This window comes from Aethalodelphis obliquidens, unplaced genomic scaffold (genome assembly GCF_003676395.1).
Source record: "Aethalodelphis obliquidens isolate GAN/ISIS:26980383/991018 unplaced genomic scaffold, ASM367639v1 scaffold30, whole genome shotgun sequence".
Lineage (NCBI taxonomy): Eukaryota > Metazoa > Chordata > Mammalia > Artiodactyla > Delphinidae > Aethalodelphis > Aethalodelphis obliquidens.
The window spans coordinates 7,925,480-7,949,221 of record NW_020837974.1 but is presented as its reverse complement, the minus strand read 5'-3'; the positions used below and the strand labels follow the sequence as shown (position 1 = coordinate 7,949,221).

At 56.1% G+C, this 23,742-nt stretch overlaps 1 protein-coding gene across 11 annotated transcripts in view; it reads right to left on the bottom strand.

The window, feature by feature from the left end:
- Positions 1–23,742, bottom strand: part of CUX1 (cut like homeobox 1) — a 372,932-nt gene that overhangs the window by 54,907 nt on the left and 294,283 nt on the right. For 4 of the 11 annotated variants that reach the window (XM_027126068.1, XM_027126069.1, XM_027126067.1 and 1 more), the window contains 3 exons: positions 20,485–20,543; positions 16,902–16,950; positions 16,097–16,193 (listed from right to left, as the gene is read on the bottom strand). In XM_027126068.1, the coding sequence (XP_026981869.1) occupies positions 16,097–16,193; positions 16,902–16,950; positions 20,485–20,543 (205 nt within the window). Of the gene's footprint in view, positions 1–6,555; positions 6,613–7,147; positions 7,314–9,566; positions 10,406–11,810; positions 11,913–13,211; positions 13,278–14,428; positions 15,101–16,096; positions 16,194–16,901; positions 16,951–20,484; positions 20,544–23,742 lie in introns of all 11 variants that reach the window. The other 7 variants (XM_027126061.1, XM_027126060.1, XM_027126059.1 and 4 more) reach the window with 5 other exon arrangements.

Below are 23,742 nucleotides of genomic sequence, written 5' to 3'. Positions count from 1 at the left end.
AAGTATGGTATGTCCAGATACAGGAATTCCCTACAGCAGTGAAAAGAGGAGGAAATTCTTTATGTCCCAGCCTAGGGCAGTCTCTACAGACTATTGCCAGGTAAGAAAAGCAAAGCACACCTTGAGCACTGCGTGCTCCCTTCTGTGTGCAACGAACATCTAGATGGAGAGACTCTCTGAAGGAAACGAACAGGAGGGCCTTGGGGGAAAGCACCTGGGGGCCTGGGGATGAGGGAGGAGGGCGATTTATTTTTGAAAAAGGGTGTAAGCTCTTTTAAATCCTGCATTTTGTAGCCATGATGCATTTTACTTATTCAAAGAAAAAAAAAACAACCCCCCAAACCCACAAACCATAATTAAAAATAAAAGTTTCTTACTCTGGGTTACTCTGATTCTCTCGTCTTTTTTTGGAGAGACCCAGTGACAAATCCCACATAAGGAACAGAGACCCTTGGGGGCTGATTTGTGCAGAAGCAGCCTTTCCCAGGGATCCTGGTGACAGCATTTGCTGCTTTGAGACGAAAACATCGAGTGGGCTGGCTGGGTCAGTGGCTGCTGCTCCAGGGATGCCTGTGCGGGGCCTGCGGGCGCAGTGTGCTCTAGGGGAGGGCAGGCTGGGCCGGCTCGGCTCCACCACCACCCTCACCACCCCCCACCCCACCCCACGGCGTCCCAGGAGTGAAAGGGCCTCTCCGTGCTCCCTCTGCCTTCCTGGTTAATGCCGCAGGGAAGGAAGTTTCAGGGTCGTGCTCAGGCGCCACAAGGAATCCCACAAATGCCCGGAACCGCTAGGAGAGCTGAAAAGGCAGCGCAGGCGCGGAGGTGACGCAGGGAGGCGCAGCTTCCTGGGAGCTCACGAGAAGCCGTCCTACCGCGCTACAGCCTTGCCCCCCCGCCCTGCCCTCCGAGGCCGCTCTTGGGGGCGCTGGGTCTCAGCCTGCCTCTCCGTGCCCTGGAAGCCCACCTCCTCTCAATGAAGAGCCGCCCACGGGGCGGCAGCTGGGCATCCCGGGGCCCAGTGCCGCCACGGGGGCAGGTGACGGAGGGCACCTCAGAGGAGCAAGGAGGCCCCCTTCTGTCCCGATCTCCATACTTTTTTTCTTATCATAACGGGCCTTAAGGCGGCAACAGGAACCCTATTCTACATAAAGAAAAGACAAAACTCCTCCGTAATCTACTTTCCTCCTGTTATTTTAAAAGAAAAACAGAAGGCCTCTAAGTCGGGGCTTCTACTATTTTCGCTTTTTTTCAAAGGTTCCGCACGTGCCCCGTCCTCAGCCATCGATGAACGTTCGCACCCGCAGAGCTCTCCACCTGGAATGTTCTCCGCCCTGACCCCTTCGCCCTTCACGGCCCAGCCACCTCCTGGGGCGCCCTCAGCACCACGGGCCTCCCCACCGGCCTGCGCCCACATGTACTAGATGACAGACAAACGTTAAGGTAGGTTGCGTCTGATTCCAGAAACCTGACTTTTCTGATCTTAAGACAGACAATTCCTTTATCGTGGCACTCTTGGTAACACCGAAATGCCATCGTACAGGGCACGACCAAGAAAGAGAGAAAGGAATGCGCACTTGGTTCTTCTGGCCGCCAAGTTCATGGCCGGTGAGTGGGGGGCGGAGGCTGAGCCCCACGACTAATGTTGAGCAGAGCAGCCACCTGCTCGGGAGGGGTCGCTTCCTAGCTCACACGTGGCTTTCCAGAATTCTCTTTTGTTTTTGATCTGTTGCCTACGGCCATGTATACATCAGTTATGTATATACAAATCTTTTCAGGTATTCAAAATAAATGACGAGTTAGAAGAGTTCTTTTCAGAGAGCACCAATAGTTACTTTCACTGACGTATTTCCATGAAAGAGAAGAAAAAAAAAGAAAGGAAAAAAAAAATCAACTCAGTTCTAGTCTAGGGCACTGAACAAAGCGTTCTGCCTCCTTTAGATGGTGCCACGGAATTCTCTGGGGGTTCGACCAGCCCTTCCTCTTCTTATTAATGTGCTATGCAAATGCCCCACCCTGACTTAGTCACCAAAACTGAGGAACTGATTGCTTATTCAAGGAAGCTGAGTTTAAAGCACTAAAGCCGTGGACGTGTTCTCCTGGTCATTTCATGGGTACCGACCAAGAGCCGCACATTAAAAAGGAAGGTTGGCCTGTCCCTAACTGGGAGCTGTGGTTCTGGGACTCTCTGGCTGCGTAAGGCCATGTGCAGCATACAGCCCCGTGGTGCTCATGTCAGGGAGGGGGCACACGTGGGACCACCCACGTTAGAGAGGGACGCAGCTGCTATCTTCTCAAGAGGGAACTGGCGGTCGGCTGGGTGAGAACAGTGACGAGGAGCCATGGAATTCTCCACAGCCGGAGAAGATTCCGGAACCCGCAGTTCCTGCCTGACACGCTGGGAAAAAGCTGGGTATTTTATAATTAATCCGAGGAGACTGGGCCATCCTTTCGTCGGTATGGCTTGCAATAATCCATCTGGGCGTGGAAGCTTGTGAGCTACAGTAACGAAGTGCTCCCAGAGTAAAAAGTTACAAAGCTGAGCGCATGGGCAACTCCTGTCAATTCTCCATAAGGTGATGAGTGACTGAGTCGCATTTAGAAAAATCTGTTCCTTCCCCTTTCTTTCTCCCCGCTTTGGAGTTGTCTCTTGTCTCCTTCTTTCCCTTGGGGCAAAAAGATTAATCACACCAAGGAACCATGAATATGAAATGAGCTTTAAGGAATGAAAAGGAAAAAAAAAATCCAATTGTAGATCACATCTAACTAGGTACCTCCGTACTACCTACACGGATACACACACGTACACCTTCACTACATCTCAAGGTTTTCTTCTTTAAAAGAGAAACACCCTCCTAACTGATAAGCAATGACCACAGGCCACACTCAGAGAAAACAAGCCTTACTCGGTCCCTCCTTTCTCCTTCTCTGAGCGCTTCCTCTGCTTCTCCTGAGCACTGCTACTGCTACGCAGGGCGAGGGTAGCTGATGCGTGATAGCGGGGATGGGAGACAAACAAATGCGAGACTCGGAGAACCAATCCCAAAGGACTACCTGCACCTGTCTTGCCATATTATTAACGACAACCCAAGACACTGGGGACTTTGAAAGAAGCCAACAGAAACGTGTGTATAGAGGGACTTCCCTGGTGGTGCAGTGGTTAAGAATCCGCCTGCCAATGCAGGGGACACGGGTTTGAGCCCTGGTCCGGGAAGATCGCACATGCTGCGGAGCAAGTAAGCCCGCGAGCCTAGAGCCCGCGCTCCGCAACAAGAGAAGCCACTGCAACGAGAAGCCCTCGCACCGCAACGAAGAGCTCGCCGCAAGTAGAGAAAGCCCGCGCGCAGCAACGGACAGCCAACGCAGCCAAAAATAAATAAATTGATATTAAAAAAAATGTGAAACTAGACCACCAGGAAATACAGGAACAGGTAACTGATCTGAAGTTCTGTCCTTTAAAAACCGGTTTTGTTTTTTTTTAAGTTACTCATATGACCGGTATGGAACCCTCCATTCTCCTCCTCAAGGCCTCAACAGCGCAGGTCACTCACTGCAAGTGGCATCAGTTCTCCTCAGTGTCCAAGGCCATCACCCCACGTCTCGAATCATCAAAGGAACGTTCAGAAATGGTTACAACCACCAGGAGGAAAAAGTGATGAGGCACTGGAAACTTCAGTTTCTCTCTCCTTTATCATGAACCTGATCGGCAAGTTTGACACAGAAATCATTAAGGAAAATGGAGATGCTGAGGGCAACAGGGCTGGGCAGAAAGAGGCAGACAGGAATTCTTAGCGAGGAAAACAGAGTCCCGTGTCAGCAGTTTGCTGTTTAGTTGAGTGAGGCCCTCCACCCCCGGGGCACCTCATTGCCATGGAAACGAAGCACAGAGCCCTGCATTAGACCCACGCGATCTCTGCTCAGACCGAGGCTGTGGACGGAAGGTGGGTCTTCCAAAGTCCTTCCACACCTGGGAGGCTGAACCGATGGCCGGGCCAGTTCGGCAGCCTGGATTCTCAGACACTGAGTGTTTCTCACCAATATTCAGGAACAGACCAACCCAGGGTCAGAATTACCTTCCTGCAGCCATCTGCTGCCACCACGCTGAGCTGCCCTGGGCAGAGGCCTCATGGAGCCACCAAGGACAGAGCATCTTTCTGGGTCTGGGGGCCTCTTGGAAGGATTCCGTGGTAGCCACGGCGAGAGCAGGGAATCAGAATCCTGGAGAAATCCTAGGCCAGAGGCGTTGCTCCCCTGCCTTTTGGGGGGCAATGCTGAATGCTTCCTCCAAGACACTTTTTTTTTTTTTTGGCCACACTGCGCGGCATGCGGGATCCTAGCTCCCCGCCTGCGCCCCCTGCGTTGGAAGCGCGGAGTCTTAACCACTGAACCGCCAGGGAAGGCCAGACACTGATTTTTTAGGCTGTCAAAGATCCCGGCGTCTCCAATAGTCACTCATCCCACTGATTTACCAACACTCATCATCATAAGAGAATTCTGTTTTTCAAATCTGAATTCCACATACCGAAAGGCACGGCTACTTTAATTTTTAGAAACACTCCTGAAAGGATAACGCTGATAGTAAAGAAATTTCAAACAAGGAAAGCTGCCACCCACAGTCTTGCCGCTATGTGATCATCTGTCTTTTCATTCTGACAAGCACTTTCTAGTCTCTCCTGATCCAGAGAAACATTTGCGCTTAGCTACCATCGTGACTTAAAAAAAAAAAATTTCTATTTTCCTAGAATGTAAGAAATAAGTTTTCCACCTTTCTCCACAATCACCATAATTATTACTTCTACGGATGGCTTCCCAACTGCTGACTCACAACAGGCGCGTCGAGTGAGAGGTCGGCCATCCACCTCCCGTCTTGCGGAGACGACACAGAGAGGCCTGCCTGGGCCTCTTCACAGAAAGCAGGGGAAAGTTCTGCAGCACTCACTTGTACCCAGGGGCTCACTGCCTCCTGCCTCCCTCCCTCCTTCAATCTGCAGGCTCCCCAAGAGTTTAGATCTCCTTATTTTATAAAGTAATTTGATCTCTTACAAATATCACTTACGTCCCTCCGAGGAGCCCTGTGAGCTGTTCCCAGGTTGGAAACGTGGCTGTCATAGGAATGTTGCACCACAGCAGCGAGTGCTCGCTATACAATAGAAAGCCAAGAGCCATTCTTTAAGGATTTGTTCCGACACGGGGAAGGTTCTGGCATCCATCGCAGCCGACCTGGGGCTGCAGGCGATTTCTTCTTTTATTTAGGAATGAGGGGTTTTGATCTAAAAACCGTTAGTCACATTCTGCCAAGTTGGGTCCTGACTCTGATGGGGCGGCGGGTACTCGGAGAGTTTAACAGGGCCCAGCTTTCCATTAGAGCAAGAGGCAAGGAGAACTTTCCATGCAAACGTCCGCAAAACTCTAGCACAAACAACCGCGTCCATTATTTTCTCTAATGTGTTTTGAACGGGCGCCAGTGCTGTGTAAGTTCTCCAGTACCTGCTAATGAAATTGGCCAACGCAGAAAGGCAGGGAGAAGGAAGTACACCTGATCCTTCTCAGAGGGCCAACCACTCCATTTAGAGGTCCAGCCAAGAGAACCAAGAGCTTGGGCTAGATACAGCCTTCCACCCCTCAAGACGGAACACCCCGAATACAAGAGAACGTCAGCCGGGAGCTTAGCGGCGCCCGGCACTGGCTGCATCTGTGTGCGGGTTTGGAGTTCCGAGGCGGCGGAGGCCGCTGCCGCCCAGCTGTTCCCCTCACGACACGTGTTTTCCCTCGTCAAACTTCCAGCAGGCTGGCGGGCTCCACGCTCCGCACTTAGCTTTGTTTGTGTTTTCAATGCATCAATGGGATGTGGAGACTAATCAACATGTTTAGAAAAATAAAGAAAGAAAAACAGAGGAACAGCTCACGATGCTGGCTGCTCCTGGGAGCTGGGTGGGAAAAGCCTGGCACAGGCGGGCACACAGGAAGGACAAGGAGGGGGTCCAGGAATCAGGGGTGTGGGCCAGCCCGGGCTGCCGTGTCCAGGAGTCCGCGTGGCGGAGATGTGACCTCAAAGACCAGGCCTCGGGGCTCTCAGATGCCGCCGGAAGCAGCCCCAGCTCCTGGGCCCGGGCTCCAGGCCCTCCACCACCTGCTCCCAGGCTGGACCCCAACCTCAGTCCCACTCTCCTGAGTGTCACGCCCTGAACTGCAATGCCCGTTCCTTGTCCCCTGTCCCCTGCTATGAGACTGGAAGCCCCCTGAGCACAGAATCCGTCTCTGACTCGGACCCCAGCCCCCAGCCCCGAACACAGGGCCTCACACCTAGGAGCCGACAGACTGATGAAAGCGCACGGTGAGGAACAAGAAAACGCTGGAGGAACCTGAACTCGGCCGTAGACTCTCTCCTTCTTCGTTAGAAACTACGACCTCGACGAAGCCAGTTTGCCTAGAGGGTACCATGTTTTCAGCTCACCGGATCCAGAACGAGGGATCCTTCAAGTCTTCCCAGTACAGACCAGAGGAAAACACAAAAGGCAGGGAAATGTTTCATTCAAAACACCGGACATGGCTAGTTACCTGAGCTCACGCAGCCCTGCTGCAGGGGGTCCTGGAGTGACGTCATGGAGTGCAGGACTAAACGAGAGAAATGGGTACAGTTAAACGAGGAAACAAACTTGGGGGGGGCGGTTAGAGCTTCCTAATACCCGGAGCACAGCAATAAGGGCCCCAAAGGCCCAAGGGAGGGCACCCACTCCTTCCGGGGAGGGCCAGAACGGGGCGGGGGGTGGGCGTCCACGCTGGCAGGCGAGGCGCTGCCGGTAGAAAGCTGGCCACTGGCTGGCGAGCCAGCGGAGGCCGTCACCCACGAGACCCTTCGTTCTGCTCCTCTGGCTGATTTCCTTTCCTGCTGCCCTGATTTAGCTACTTGACTCTTACCTATATTTATGTATAAACAGCATTTTCCTAATTGGTAACGCATTTTCTGCTGCTTATAAAATTAGCTAGGCACAATCTTCTCTCTCCCAAAAACTGAGTCAGTCCCATGGCAACAGGTGGTGGAGGAAGGGGGGCGGCTCTCAGGCAGCAGCTGACAGCGTGGCGGGTGGTCTCCCAGCACAGGCTCCCCTCCCCCACCGCCTGCAGCAGCCCAGGGCGGGGCTGCCCTTACCTGGCCCTTGCTGCTGTCCTTGGACAGGCAGGACGCCCTGGCCCAGCTCGCCGTTCAGCCAGAGCTGCATCCGGATGAAGGGTTCGCGGCCTTTCTGGGTCAGCTTGCTCCACGGCTTCGGCCGGGACAGCATGTCGCTGACGCTGCCCTGGGACAGGCCCAGCACCTGGAATGGCGACCAAAGACACACAGCATCAGCACCCCGGGTTCGGTGTGAGGCCGCAGAATGTTAGTGGTACACGCGAGGCCATGCGGAGGCGTGGTCGGGATGGGTGGCACGTGGGGAGCGCTCCTGGGGCCGAGCAAGGAACCGGCCCCTGGGGGTGGGTGGCAACAGCCTGGGGTGGGGGATAAGCTTCTCAAGGTCACCAGTGGGCTGATGCCCTGACACGGGGAGCCACGGTCAGTCCCAGCTTTCAGCTCCCAGGGAGAGGAGGGTGGGCAAACGGAGGGGAGGGGCTCCCTCCAGGGTCTCGATCCTGCCAAGCCTGCAGGGTTGTCGTCCTGACAGCCCGAGGAGGAAGCACTGAAACTCTGTTGCTCTTTGCCTGGTGGCGCCAGCAAAGGCCGAGGTGCTGGGGGCCAAGGACCCCTTTAGAGCAGGAGCGACGGATGCTGGCGGGATGCGGGCGCCCGTCTCCTTTGCCGGCGCCGGGCCAGCCTGGCATTTAGAAAGGTCTGCTCTCTCTGATCACATCCTGCTCGATGGTAGGGGCCCAGAGGTGAGCTGGTGGCAACCAAGGAGCCAGCCTGGGAGTGAAGCTCACTGCAGACGATCGACAAGTTGCACGTACATACCCGACTTTGTTACGCTCACATATGGCCATACATATGTATGGGCACAAACACCCCCCACAGGACACAGATGCAGCCCAGAGATATTTAGGGGCCGCATCCGATCACTCTTTGAAAAGTTCTCAAGTTCCAGAATAAACTGCACTCACGGGCCAAACAAGTTCAATGCTATTAAGTCTCTGCTAAATTTAAGGCATGAGCACAAATGTCTATTTAAATGTTCTCAAATGATATTTTTACAACGCTGAACTAGAAATTTCAAGGGACTTTCAATTCTCATCCTCATTTCTATTCACCCCGTCACCTTTTGCGAAGTTGGGACAAAGAGCTCACAACCGTGTTTCGAGGATTCACAGCACAGTACGTGGCAAACACTGAACTCGAGGCAGGACCTGGGAAGGCGGGTAGGAAGGTGCGGGGCAGGCCCCTGCTGACCCAGCCACGTGGCCCTTGGGGAGGCCGTCTTTTGTTTTTTTTGCTGCATCGGGTCTTCGTTGCTGCACGAGGGCTTTCTCTAGTTGCGGCGAGCGGGGGCTACTCTTCGTGGCGGTGCGCTGGCTTCTCATTGCAGCGGCTTCTCTTGTTGTGGAGCGCGGGCTCTAGGCGCGGAGGCTTCAGTAGTTGTGTCTCGCGGGCTCTAGAGTGCAGGTTCAGCAGTTGTGGCGCACGGGCTTAGCTGCCCCGCGGCATGTGGGATCTTCCCGGACCAGGGCTCGAACCCGTGTCCCCTGCACTGGCAGGCGGACTCTCAACCACTGCGCCACCAGGGAAGTCCCGGGGAGGCTGTCTTTTAGGGGACTGGAGCGCTTCTCATTATGCTCAGCAATTCATTGTTTAATCTAAGACTATCCCGGGGTATTACGTTTATCTTATATTCTGCAGGCCTGGTAAATCCCCATTATCCAGAATCTCAGTGACCAGGAAGTGCCAAGAACAGAAAGGGTCTGGTAGCCCATCCACAAACCATGGCCTTTCGTGAGCCAGGGAAGGCCGATGTGGAAACAAGGGTCTTCGAGGCCAGTCCTGGGCACAGCCTGGGCTCTGTGCAGCTCTGCCCGTGCCACCTCTAGCTGTGCATCCCTGGGCAGGTTGCTTCACCCCTCTGGTGCCCCAAGCACGTTCTGAATTATGAGAGAGGTACAACTACGCTTTACGTTGCTGCTTCTATCGAGTGCCTTCTGGTTCTCTGCACGCTGGCCGTCTCTCTCTGTGATCAGATCAGATCCTTTTGGCCGAAACAGCCTGCAGAGGCGCCTCTGGGCTCCACTTGGCTGGGGGGACAGAACCCGATTCAGTCACCTGCTAGCTTGGGGCACATAGTTAACTTCCCTGAGCCTCGGTTTCCTCATCTGTCAAATGGCGACTTTGCCACCCCCTCACAGTGTGAGACAAGAGGTCTAAAGGACCATGGAGGGTGAGAGGGCCTCACCCAGAACCTGGCCCCCAACGGGGATGCCGCAAATGGAGCGTTCACCGGCCAGCCTCGCCGGAAGTTTGGGAGTGGACGAGCCACGATGCTCCTTGGTTAACTAAGTGGGTGACGGCCACACCCTCCAGACAGATACGCAGTCCTAAGCAGTGAAGGGAGATGGGAAGACCCAGCCTCCCACATCGAGTCCCTTACCTTCTCCCCGAAGATCCTCTGACAGATGCCGTTCTTGGCCAGCTTCTCCTTCACCTGCCGGGTGAGCTCGATGGTGTCCACCTCCTGGTACATGTAGATCTCGTACTGCTCAGGGGTCAGCGGAGGGACCGAGGGCTTGGTGGGCTTCGACAGGGGCACGATGGGGGAGGAGGGCAGAGGGCTGTTCTGGGGTGTCTCGCTGCGGCTGGCTCCGGTGAGGCTCAGCTCTGAGCTCTGGGAGTACGGCGACTCGGCGCTGGGCCAGTCCTTCCAGTACTCTGACGAGGAGGGGCCCTGGAGCTGGCCGCGCTCGGCCCGCGCCTGCCCGCCACTGCCGCCGCCGCCTTTTTCTTTCCCGCCACTGGCTTCTTCAGCCTTGGGGTCTTCGGGGGGAGCGCTGCTCTTCCTCTCGGGCTGGACGGCGCTCCACCAGTGGTCTTTCCACACGCCACTGCGGCCCAGCTCGCTCTTCACGTGTCTGAGGACCCCCTGTGCGGAGTCGGCCGCCCCCGGGAGGTCTGGCCCGGGCACGTCCTGGGACTCCTTCTTCAGGACCGGGGGGTTGGGCAGAGCCGGGGCGCTGGAGTCGGGAGCCGAGGGGGGCTTCTTCAGGGAGACGGCTAATGGAGAGTAACCGGACACTGACGACATGGGCGAGGGGGGCATTAGCTTGGGGGTCAGGATGGCGATGTCTGTCTGGGACAGCGGCGCTGGCTTTAAGGCGGGGTCGAGGGCGGCCTGCTGGGCCTCCATCTCGCGGCGGGCCTGCTGCAGGATGGAGCGGATGGCGTCGTCGGAGTTCCCGCTGCTGGACGCCGAGGAAGGCTGGGCCGGCTCTGCTGCGGAGCAAACACAGAGGTGAGACGGTGGCGGCACCGCCCTGTGCTTTTTCACTCCACTTCATCCTGACCCGACCTGCCACCGCATGCAGGTTACTGGGGAGAACCTCACGGCTCTGTTTTTCCAACGTTTCCCCCGTCGTGAAACGTTCGCGCACCCCGTCCGAGCAGTGACAGAGGGGCCAACGCGCCTGCTGTGCGACCACACGGCCTCCGCGACACACCAGCCGAAGGGGTAAGTTATGATCACGAGTGTGACGGGGGGCGGGGCCGGGGGGGTTACGTGTGCAAATGCTCTGTGACTCTCTTTCCGGGATCACTTTAGACTTAACACTCTCGTGTGCTATACCCCCAAATTCCAGTGGTTTTGTTAGCTCAGATCCCCTTCCGGGTGGGTGACTACGGTGTGGCCACCAAGGGGGAGGGGGAGGGGGAGGGCCAGTGGGCAGGCCCTAGCTCAGGAACCCAGGGGAGCGACCAGGTGGTGGCAGGTGCTAAGCGGTCACAGCTGCCTGCAGCCAGGCCTGGTGGGGCCTCGCGGCCACGTCTGTGGCAGAAGGACTCCACAGAGCAGGGGCTTCGTGGGCACAGGGCAGGGGTGTGTCTGTATTGAACCCCGGGTAGAGCACTCAGGTTTCCTCTCCAGCAGAAGGTCTGAGCTGAATCTACAGCCTGGCACGCCTCTCAAGCAAAGTGCAGCCGCAGGAAAGCTGAACTGTGGCTGTTCCCTTACACAAGGCAGCTCTCAGGGGGCTATGAGGGCCGATTCCTGAAGCCGACTGACTGCAGAGGTGGGGCCATCCACCCTTTAACACTTCCTGCTCCTCTCTGGCAACGTCTGTTCCATAAAGCAGCTGTGGTCAGTATATACCCAAGTGGCAAAAGCCTGTGTTGCATTTAAAAAAGGGAATCTGGGGGCTTCCCTGGTGGCGCAGTGGTTGAGAGTCCGCCTGCCGATGCAGGGGACGTGGGTTCGTGCCCAGGTCCGGGAAGATCCCACGTGCCGTGGAGCGGCTGGGCCCATGAGCCATGGCCACTGAGGCTGCGCGTCCGGAGCCTGTGCCCCGCCGCAACGGGAGAGGTCACAACAGTGAGAGGCCTGCGTACCGCAAAAAAAAAAAAAAAAAAAAGGGAATCTGATACAAAGTACTTGCTATTTTAAGTCACGGAGATTCTAGGCCAGGGGTACATTCTTGAGTCAATGCTAGGGAATGACCTAGAATGGTAACTATTAGCAAAATAGACATCACACAGACCTGCTCCCCTCTGTGCTTGCCTAAAGGCTTGAAAACATACATTCAATTTTTTTTTTTTTAAACAAAGTTAATTACTGCTGACCAGAACACTCATGACAATTCTTTCAACTAAGTGTGGAAGACAGCGGTCGAAGGCCTGGACTCCGTACCGGTTTTCTGTACTTGCAGCTCCCTTTTGGCCTGTTCCAGGATGGACTTGATTGCCTCATCGGACCCGGTCTCTGAGGCTCGGATCCGGGTGGTGATGTTACCTGCAGGGAGAAACCACACCAACGACATCAGACCCACACCTGGAACAAGACTCAGGGCTGCACAAAGACGTCATTCTGATAACCAGCGGCCAAGCGGAGGCCGGTGACGACACGGAGGCAGGCGTGGCCTCCCGTTTACCTGTACCTGCTGTGCGTGCAACTCCACAGCAGGTACCGCGGCCCTGGGGCAGGAAGGGCTTCCCACTGACTCCACCTGGCGTCAGACAGTACTCGGCCAGTGGGACAAGCTCTCACATTATCCAAGCTGGACGTCACCCGTGGGGTGGGACCAGGGAGAGCGAATCATTTAATCCGGTATAAGAAACAAGATGAAGGATTAAAAGGCAACGCTTTGTTTGTGAGTCATTTAAAAACAACTCCAGCAGCTGCTTTGGCTTGGGACTACGTTCAAGGCTTTGTACGTGTCCTTGAGGCCAGTATCCCAGAGCGGAAAAATGGGCAGAGAGGGCAAGGGGTGGAGGCTGATTCTGTCGCTATCGTTTGCTCTACAAGGTGAGGAGGCTGAAGGCTTAAGTTAAAATTTTCGGGTCTCTTATCACATACTATCTTTTTAAAATTTATGAACAAGGAGAGAGGCCTGCGGACATGCCTAAAGGACAAGAATCCCGTCTTTCGGTCACATGGTGATGCTCCGCCGCGCAGCCACGTGCACAGATGCGCTGAAGCTACTACGGCCCTGGGGCTGGCCCGGTTCTTCCCGGAAGCCGTCCACGTGTTTGAATCGGTCACTACCTCACTCAGTGTGAACCGCCACATTAAACCATTTAAAAACAGGCAAGCCACCGGGACAAAACCCCATCGAAGCTGCGACTCCGAGGAGTGCCACGGGGGCTGGCGAGCAGGTTCCATCTGGGATCTGTCCCCTCTGTCATGCCCTCGACACATTTCAGAGTTCAGGGAAGGTACAAGGAAGCAGCAGTATCTCATCTGACTCAGTCACCTGATTCTTCTCAGAGCAACAAATTACTCTTTCACCTGCTTCTTGGGAAATGGGGAAAGGCGTAATTTGAATCTAAGAGGGGGGCGGGTGTGGGATTCGCGTTTTGGGGCTCATCTTAGTGGTGCCGCCCCCTCCTGCACTCGGTAGAGCGCGGGCAGCTCAGGGGGAAGGGGCCGTGCGTACTTGAACCCGTGCTTTGTTTTATACTTACTAGCTCTGTTTTTCCATCAGGTTCCAGGCCAGAATCACACTGTACAGTTTTAACCCAAATACACAGCTAAGGACATGCTGCTTCCTAGGTTACTAACTGCAAAGAAAAACACCTGCCTGCGACATACCTTCAGACCCATTTCTTCGTTTCGGTACCTCCTGAAATAGTCTGTTCAGGCTCTGGCCTGGATTCTCTGTTGAAAAACAAGTGTGGTAAGAACAAAACAATCAGGGGGATGGTGCTGTTGACGTTATGGGCTGCGTGATATGAAATCTGAGCCGCTGTCACTACAGAGAGGGCTCAGGGCTGCCTGTGCCACTTGGGAGTCACGAGAAACTTTGGAGAGGCCCTTCCCTGGCTGACCGGCTCACAGAGGCCACGGCTCTGCCACCAAAGGGGATCAGATGGACCTAGGTGGCGGCCTGCGGCACCAGCGCCACGGGGGTCAAACGGAGGGAGCAGGGCCGCCAAGCGGATCGCCCACCAGCCCCGGAACAAAGCTCGCATAAATCATGCAGAGACAGTCAATTTCGGCTAACATCGCCGTGAGAGCCTCGGTGCCCTTCGTGCGCATGGACGCTGTTTGAAGCGCCTCCCTTCTCCGAGTCTACATCTCCAGTGCGTCTGAGAAGAGCCCCTTTCTCTATTGCTGCTGACTTAGCAGAAGGATCCCCTGTCGTTAAAGAGGGAAGGAGTTCTGGCAGTTAGGGACTGGACGGACTTTTTACCTTTTTATGGGCGGGGCGGGGGGTAGGAAGCGTGTTTTAATGCAACTTTCATGTATTTTACTCAAGGCAGGCATGTTTCGCCGGTAACGCTAGACAGATCGCTAGCGGGACGTAAACACGGGGACTGTGACCGTGGGCCTCGCTCCCGCTGGTGCGGAGGGAGGAGGGGGGCGCACGTGGTCGGCTTGCCCTCCGCGTGGACCCAGCGTTGCGTGAGGACCGCCCCCGGCCAATGCTGCTGCTCTAGGGCCGGGTGGTACCCACGGGCCCCTCCCCACGTGAGGCCGGCACCTAAGGCCGGAAGGATCGCTGGACACGAAACGCATCAGAACGTCGAGCGTGAGGTAATTCCCTCCGACTCAGTACGTAGTACTGAAATAGCGAGTCTACTACGCGTGAGGTGCTGAACGATTTTCAGAGGCCAGACCCCCCCCCCCCCAAGTCTAACAGCCTTAGCTCATGCCCCTCGGCCCTGAGCTCCGGCAATGGCAGGACTGAGAGCTGTACCTGATGTGTGATGCACAACAGATGTCTCATCTCACACACACACACACACACACACACACACCTCTCCATGACGGGCTCACGCATGGGCACCAACCCATGAGTCTCTCACCTCTTTGTCTGCCTTGGATGCTGCGAAGAGCCAGGATGTTCTGCTCGTCCGAGAGGAACTGCTTCATCTTGTGAAACGGCTCCTTGCCGCGCACCGTCAGTTTATTCCACGGCTTGGGCCGGGCCAGAATCTCGCTCACGGACCCTTGGGACAGTCCCAGGACGTAGTGTCCGAAAATGCGCTGCCCGATGTTGTGCTTGATGAGCTGCTCTTTCACCTGCCGGGCGATTTCTGCAGTGTCCATCTCCTCGCCCTCGGAGACGCTCCCAGCACTTTCTGACTGGCTGGGAGACGGGGCCATGCCATTTACATCTGGGCTTTGTTGTAATGGACTTTGGGAAGATATGGAGTTTGTGCTGTATGGACCTGTTGAAAAAATCATGCTTGTGCTTCCTGCTTCCTGCATGGCCTTGGAGTAGAAGGACTGCATTAGCTGTCGTTGGAGGAGAGAGTTTAGTGCAAATTTTCCCGTAGAAGCCAGGGGCAGGCTGGGGCTTGCCAGGGATGAGCTGAAAAAGTCTTGCGTTAACCCCGCTGGTGAGAACTGGTGTGTACCATTAGTATTGGAAGCCTGCTCCCCCGTGTTGCGGGGCAACTGAGAAGGAGGGGAGGCCGGCAAAGGTCCAGGACGCCGACTCTCAGGCTGGTCTTTCCCTTTTCTCCTGGCTGACCCTACAAGGAAGGGCAAACATAATGCATTATGGGGGATTCAAAAGGGAAAAAAAACCAAGACCAGGATGCAAAGTTTGCCCCGCAAAAGGGAAAAAAAAAAAGTGCAGATTTTTTTTTTTAACAAGGGCCAATGAGGTGTGTTGGTTTGTTTTTCAATTGAATTTTTAAATTAGCCAAACGAGGCCCCCCGGAAACAAGCAACATGCATTTCATGTTTGCACCTTTCTTGTACGTTGCAGCCTGGAGAGTTCCCCTTGACATAGACTCAAACTCCTAACGTGACAAGGAGCCGGTACCACACACAGTAAAGAGTCGGCAGGTCGCGGGCCTCTCATCGGGCCTCTAGCATTTGAGCTATAACCAGAAGGGCCCCACCTGAGGAGCAGCAAACACTGACATTTTGGGACCAACGGATTCTCACACCACTTGCTGTGAGGCGAACGCACCGCACCGAGTCCGCTCGATCGAAGGCACGCACATTTTAAGAATGAAATATCATCGGAGCCCGAGACACTCTTAAACGCTTTACCAGCTGCCAAACCCGAAGCAGTCAGTGACGCCACCACTTCGGGACGAGCAAAGAAAGGCTAAGGATGGGGGAGGCGTTCCCAAGGAAAACCTGACAAAGGAAGAAAAGCTCCACTGAGCCGGGAAGGGCAGGGCCTGGCCCTGGAAGCAGCCCCGGAAACACCACGGGAGAGGCCGCACAACCAAGAAGAGACCAGAAAAGCCACCGTCCGCGAGCGAGCGCCCGCGTGGGCTCTCCCGCAGCACGGCCCTGCCTGCGCTCCGCAGACGCCCTGCGGCCTCGCGCCTCGCCTGGACCGTCTCGGAGCGGGTGGGGGCGGGTGGGGGGTGAGGAGGAGACGGACACTCGTTAGTCAAGGTTCTCATCGCCCGGTGACGCCCGCCATGCATCGGCCCAGACTCACGGTTCGTCTTCTTCTTCCTCGACCCCGGGAGGGGCCAAGCGGACGCGAGACCCTGTCAACCTACCACTCAGGTCGCTGTTGGAGATGCGCAGCGCGGCGTTCTCGGACTGCAGCGAGCGGTTCTTCTCCAGCAGGAGTACCTCCAGGGGCCTGGATGAGTCCTAGACGGGGCAGAGCGGGGCTCACTGCGGGGCTGCCGGACCCCCAGGATCCCGGCTCTGACCTGACCACCCCCCACCCTCTCCCCGAAGATGCTCCACGCACGTGGAGAACACTCGAGTTCCTTTCTGAGATAACTCATTCCGGCTGAAGTAATTTCTCTCTTTCTAGGCTCACACAGCCTCCAGACAGCTCATTGTTCCCTCTTCTGTACCCAAATCCGCGCATCTAGACCTATGCCTTGTTAGGCAAGGGAGCCACAGCCCTGTCAGGAAGGCCTGCAAAGGGGATCGCTTTTGGGCGCCAGCCACCAAGAGTCAGAGGCTGCCTTCTGGGCATCGGGAGCGGGCTTCCGCGTGATGACTGAAAATTTTAATTGGCCGCTGGGTTACCGTGCGCCATTGTCATCTTGCCCGTTTCTCGTCCACGTGAGGCAGTAGATAATAAAAATTCCTAAGTCAGTCCACTTGGGGCTGCTCGTTTAACACAACCTGAAATCGTTTGTACCCACGTTCTCAGGACCTGCCCAAGTTAAATTGCAATTTCACGTGAACGCGGTTACCAGTTTCAAAGACACTAACTTTTCTCTTCTTGCCCCTTTTAAGATAATTTGCTTTAACTTGGCGAAATATCCTTGAGGAGAAACACCGCGACGGTGAAGCAGTGACGCGGATGCTCACGCACACGGAAAGCAAAGGGAGACCATGTACCTGCGTCCCAGCTCCCTCGGCCGGAGCAAACTCCATGGACTTCAGGATGCTGCGGAGAGCAAGACAGAGCCGTTAGCCCTGCTCGGACCTTTGGGGGCAGCCGCGCTAACGAGCGGCCACGTCACCGCTTCCTGCTCTCCAGGAACCGAGGAGCTGACAACTTTAACAACTTCCCTGGCAGCTTTATCATCTGATAGCGTCTCTGGAATAACTATTCGACTAGCAGTTGGCCAGCGAAAGTTTCTTGCCCAGCATGTAAATCATTCCATATGGAATCACACCAGGTCTGTTCAGAGTATAATTTTAAAGTTAAGTTGAACGCAGACGTAACACTGCTGCAAGTGGAATGTATTTGTAAAGCTGAGAAGGGCTGAAAAAGCTGTAACGAGGAAGCCGGGGAGAGGAACCGATGCCCCTGGCCGCTGCCGCCCGGGGATGGGCCAGGAGCGAGGTCCCACCGCTGGGTGGCTCAGAGGCGGCAGCGGACCGTCTGCAGCCCCGGCTGGGGAAGGAGCCACTGCCACGGTGTGGGCGCGAGGGCTTACGTCTCCTTTGTTCTCCTTACCATGGAAACTGCTCCGGTCTCGGCCTGTGTCAACAAGTCCGAGAGCTGAGTGAGCGCGGGTGCCCAGGACTGCTGTTCACAGCGTTCCGCACACGTGGACACTCCTTTCTTCCTGTGGGTCCACGTGGCCCCAAGGAGCCCAGGCGCTCCCCTCACGCTCGAGGCGGGAAGGTGAGAAAGTGGGCAGCTTCCATCCCGGGCACCGGGCCTCCTGCACTCTCCCAGCTGGGACTCTAGCCTCGGCCCTTCTACAAGATCAACGGCAGTGCCATCCGGAGAGCAGAGCGTGCCCAGGGCCCAGGGGGCTCTCTGTGCCACGGCCCCCGGGAGGTTCAGTGAGGAGCCGACCGCTCGTAGCTCCCCCGTGGTTGTATCTTTGTAGTGGCCCCTGTCGTGTAAACTAACAAAACGGGAACGAGGAGCTCATAATTCTGTTTTATGATGAGCTGCTACCGAGAATCATAAGAGCCTCGGGCCGCACTGCATCAGCCAGGAGAGAAGAGGCGAGCAGTCTGGACAAGCCTGTCTTTTCTTTGTGGCTGTCACATTGTTTGCAGCTATATTCTTGTCTGAGGGCCTCTCTAGGATCATGTGAGAAAAGACTAAGTGCGTCTGAATTTATACTGAAAACATCAGTGTCTCTTCATTTATTTATTTTTTTGCGGTACGCGGGCCTCTCACTGTTGTGGCCTCTCCCGCGGCGGAGCACAGGCTCCAGACGCGCAGGCTCAGTGGCCATGGCTCACGGGCCCAGCCGCTCCGCGGCATGTGGGATCTTCCCGGACCGGGGCATGAACCTGTGTCCCCTGCATCGGCAGGCGGACTCTCAACCACTGCGCCACCAGGGAAGCCCTCTCTTCATTTATTCACCAAGTTTACCGACAGCCTACTACGTGCCTGGCGCTATGCAGACTCAGAACCACTTCTCATCCTCAGGGACCCTACAGTGATTCTGGGTGGAAGACAAAATCCAAACAGCACCAGCGGGAGAAAACCCGGGCAGGAGACGGGTGTGTCTCATGAGATGTCAGTGTTTGTGAAGGGCCTTGAAGGAGCAAAATGCTTTACAGACTCCTGGGGTGGGGCACGGTGGGGACCTCACGGGAAGAGATGGGATGGAACGGGCGCTGGCGTGCATCCAGAGGGCGTGTGGATCACCAGGAACTGGGAAGCCAGGGCACCTTCTAGCAGAAGAGCCACCTGAATGGGGCTGCGCTGGGGCCGTGTTGGGCAGATGTAGCAGAAGCGCTGGCAGGAATATGGGAGGCTGTCCTGGGAGAGGGTGAGGGCCGGCGAGTGGCCGGGCAGGCGCACCTGGGAGGGAGCAGCCTGGGGCCAAGAAGCCTTGGTTCTCGGTGAGAGAGGTGAGCTCAGAGGAGAGGGTGTGGGCCTAGCCTCAGCCTGGGAAGGGCGGGGGCTCGGGAGAAGGCCTTCAAGTCAGTTTTTTCGATTCAACACTAGGGAGGGCACACATTGTTTTTGTTTTCGTTTTTTTTTGCGGTACGCGGGCTTCTCACTGTTGTGGCCTCTCCCGTTGCAGAGCACAGGCTCCGGACGTGCAGGCCCAGCGGCCATGGCTCACGGGCCCAGTCACTCCGCGGCATATGGGATCTTCCTGGACCGGGGCACGAACCTGTGTCCCCTGCACTGGCAGGCGGACTCTCAACCACTGCGCCACCAGGGAAGCCCTTTTTTTTTCTTTTGAGGCGGGAAGAAGAGGGAAAGGGATGAGGAGGCGGGTAGAGAAGTAAAAAATATACCTCCCGGAAATGCGGTGGGGGAGAGGACAGAGCTCAAAGAAGCTGGACCTGCAGAGAGTTGAGGGGGTGTCCAAGGAGGCGTGCAGAGGCCCGCTGTGTCACGGGGGTGAGGATGCTCGGGGAGAGAAGTGAGTGGAGCCCCCGGGAGTCACCCCGCCAGGGAGGAGGCTGCTGACGCAGGGGGCGAGAAGGTCGAAGAGGCCTTCACGTGGGCTTTTTTAGCAAACCCGAGGGAATGGAATTAAGAATCCGAAGAACAGCATGGGGAGTGGGTGTAGCTTATTTTAAAAGGAGAAATTAAAAATGTCAGCAAGAGCGAAACGAGCTGATGGGAGGAGTAGGAAGGAAGGGACCAGCGTGGCGGGGTCAGCCTGGAGAGACAGGAGGGAGAAGCCGAGACCAGAGGAGTCGTTTCGAGGCAGGGGCTCCGGGAGCCGCGGGCGTCTGTCCCCTCCGTCAGGCAGAGCACTGGGGGGTCTGCTGAGGGGTCGGGGTGCAGCTGGGGGCAGAAGGGTATGCCGAGGGCGTGGCAAGGCCCCTGGGAAGCAGAGGCGGCCAGCAGCAGGGGAGAGGCCCGGAGCCTGCAGGGACCCAGGCCCAAGGACCCCTCTGCAGTGTTTGCCAACCTGGCTGGGGAGGAGGGGGCAGCTCGGGTGAAACTCTTCGAGGCGAGGGAGGGCAAGGGGCGGCCGTGTGCACTGTCAGGGCACTGCCCGTGAGCTCTAGGCGGGCCAAGGGCAGCTCAGGGGAAGGAGTTTGAGGCGGGAGGGTCAAGCTGGGCGCCGGGGCCCGAGGAGGGAGCTTCTAAGCGTGGGAAAGTGAGCATCAGCTCCAAAGGGTGACAAGCTTTCAGCTGCTGCCTCTCGGGTGGAGGCCGGGGGATCAAAGTCCCATAGTTTAAGCCAGGGAGGCGTGAGGCCTCAACTGGAAAATGTTTCCTTGCTCTGCTCTCCTTCTGTTTGGGGGACTTACAGCTAAAAAGTAAGCTCGTATTTTATATTTCCTACAAAGGCAGTATCTCCCCTGATTCCGTGCAGATTGGCAATTTTTATGCACAGAGTTCCATAAAAAGTCCAAAGAATTCAGGCACAGGCCTGAGTGCAAACACCCGCCACGGCGAGTAGCCCCGGATGTGGCCCAGTGGTGGAGCCTGAGCCAGGGGCCCCGCAGCTGCCCCCTCGCTGACACGGTGTTTCCTTAGCACGTGTCCCCAACGAGCCCTGGCTCGTGAATGGCCGAGCTGCATCTCCAAACTTACTTTAGCTCTTTCTTCACCTCTTCATAGTCAGCCTGTCCTTTGAGTTTTTCTTCCAGTTGCTGAAAACAGAGAGGATTTTATTAGTGGTCGTGTCTGAAGAAGGCTGATGGGCTTTGCCACGGACTGAATGTGGTGTCCCCACAAATTCAAATGTTGAGATCCTAACCCCCAACACGGTGATGGCATCAGGAGGTGGCGCTATTGGGAGGTGTCGAGGTCATGACTGGAATTAATAACTTAAAAGAGACCCCCGAGAGGCCCCTCTCGGGGCCATGTGAGGACACAGCGGGAAGACGGCCATCTGTGAACCAAGAAGGGAGCCCTCAACGTACACAGAAAATGCTGGAGCCTCATCTTGGACTTCCAGCTTCAGAACTGTGGGAAACAGAAGTGTCTGCTGTTTACATCACCTGGTCTCTGGTATCCCGTCATGGCAGCCCCAACGGGCTAAGACCCTTCACTGACTACGTCCCCTGTAAAGCATCCAGCAGCCCCGAGGGAGCCCAGACGTGCACGGTGAAAGGTGACAACTGTGGAGTCGTCCCTTGTCCTTTGCTCGTTGCCTGATGTTGAGTGGGCACAGGTGTGCGTGCACACCACACACACACACACACACACACACACACACACACACACACACACGGCAACCATAAGGTTCTAACATAAACCCCAATGAAAGTAGAAGGAAAAAGCTTTACAGAAGTGGAAAACCGAACAACGAAAAGGCCATTTTGTATGAAATCCCACAAAATGGCCAACAGGATGAAGAGACGCTCTCCGTGTGGCTTTTCACAAACTACGTGAGGCCAGCTGACACGTACGGTTAGTCATCAACACCTTTGGTGGGACCCTGCTGATAAGAGATACGGCCCTTTTGTCACTGAGGTCAGCATCAGATAGGCACCAGGGAAAATGCGTTTGTATTTCTGGAGGGGTCCCCCCAGACGCGGGGGATTTTAGCAGCGGAGGCCGGTCCGCTGGGTGGTCACTGCTTTCTCCGACAGATGGTCCTGCAGGGAGGGCCCTGGCAGGGCACCCTGGCCAGCAGGGCCACGGCTGGGCATGGCTGACTCCCTGGCCCTAGAATGCCCTTCAGAGGGAAGGTCAGGGGCCCTCTGGCAAGCTTCCCAGGTGCGGTGATGCTCCGCTGTGCTCCATTCACCTCTGTGAGCTCACGTGGTACCCACGTGGCTGTTTGTGCCCGGAGCCCTGCGGGGCCTTCTTGCCAGGAAGAGCCTTTGCTGTAGAGTGGTCGGCAGAGGGTGCCTCCTTCTCTGAAGGTGCTTTTGGCCTAGTTTGTTTTTGCCCTTCCCCCCTCCACCAAAGGAGTTCTTTGTGGGAAGGAAGACAGCTTGACATAAAACGCGCAAAGACTCAGCCAGCAGGGGGTCCTGACCCTTTAGCATCTTTCCACGCCAACAAATTCCAATTCTTGAATCAACAGGCCCTTCCCATCGCCAGGGCTTCTAGTTACCTTTTTAGGCTCTACTTGACCAGCCACGTCTATGATCACAGTTTAAAGCCAGCTGAGAACATTCTAGAATTTGGGGAGAAGAGTCCCACCTGAATCCCACGTGGCCCCATCTAGCCCGTCTTTTCCTTTTGCCTTTGCTGGCGGTTTCTTGTGTGTGTATTTCCCATTGTGTAGAATTGCTCTGCCCTAGTTCCTTTTTAAGACCTCTTGCCTGTATTACAATGGTTTCTCCTCATAATCAAACAGGGTAGCATGCACTCATTTTCCGACAAAAGATGCTGAGAAGGTGCTCATGAAGACACGATTCTTTCATTCTCCTCCCTGTGGTCGGAGAGTGGGAAGCCTTTCCTAACACAAGATTGCCCAGCGCTGCCGGGACGCAAAGCACCTTCGGAGGGTGGGACTCACTGACGCTGCACGCGGAGCACGCATAAAAAGTGGTCACGTTCAGAGAACAGGAGACGGGCAGGAAGAACGGCAGACACGAAGCTTCTGGACCTGGCACGGCCCAGAACCTGGAGTCAGCTCTGTCACTCACGAGCCGGGCCCTTTGGGCACGTCAATCAGCGGCTCATCTGTGAGACGGGAAAACCGGTGACCTCCGAGTACTGAGCGAAGGGGCACGAGACAAGGAGCCGGTGCAGATGCTGGCGCCGAGGGGCCTTCGATGCGGGACCACTGTCGCTGCCAGGTCCTGCTGCGGGTTCCCTGAGAGCACGGCTGCAGGCCTTTGATCAGCCCAGATCAGAAGGTTTTCGGGCTGGAATCTGTCTGGTTAAATATGAGTTTTCACTGAGAACCAAACAGCTTCCACTGAAATTTCTGCCATCTGCCTTGGGGGGCAGCGTAGTCAGGAAGAAACCAAGATGGCGGCCGCAAACCTCTGTGGAGCAGACACCTGGACGGGGGCCTGGCGGGGGGCGCCTCACAAAGCCCGTCCCCACCGAGCTCCCAGCGGAGCGCCGTCTCAGGACCCCGCGTGTGGCGGCAGGCTGGGGGTGGGCCGGGGCAGGAGGCAGGCGGCGTGGGCCCACACAGGCAAGAGCCCAAGTGCCCTCAGCTCTGTTCTTTGGCCAGAAACTCCTTGCTGGGCGCCCGTAACGTCTGGTTTCAGGGGCTCCTGCCCGGAAAGGGCAGCAGGTGCTCCTAGATCCCAGGCCCGGCTCCGCACCTCACGTGTCATCTTATCCAGTTATCGCGACACGTCTGCAGAGCATCTGTCTGTCCGTCCAGAGAAACAAAGAAAAAAAAAACCCACAGGGGGTCTGCACCAAAGGCCGTGGCAGAGCCCGAGGCTGCCCAGGGCAAGTGCAGGAAGCAGCGAGGCGGATCTGGCTCCAGGACCCCTGTGGTACCAAGTCTGCAGATGCTCTAGCCCCTTACACAGAATGGCGCAGGGCACTCGGCCCTCCGAGTCCGTGGATGTGGAACGTGCAGAGACAAGAGCCCCAACTGCAATACTGAGTGCTCAGCCTGTGGTAAAGCACTCAGTAACGATGGTGACTGTTACTACTGTAGTTATGACTACTTTATCCCTGGTGGGTGGTACTGGATACGACGAAAGGGTTCTGAAGACACTCTGTGGTCCTCGATCCAGGCGCTCCATTTACGACGTTCTCCACAGCCCAGTCTGCCACCTCCGAGCGTCCCTGCGGCTCTTTGGCAGATCCATGGAGGAGGACGGAGGCCCAGAGCAGCTCTGGCTGTCTGATGCCGATGGCAGGAAAGGCAGCCCCACATCCTGCGCCATGAATGCAGAATCCGGCAGGCGGGTCGCCTTCCTG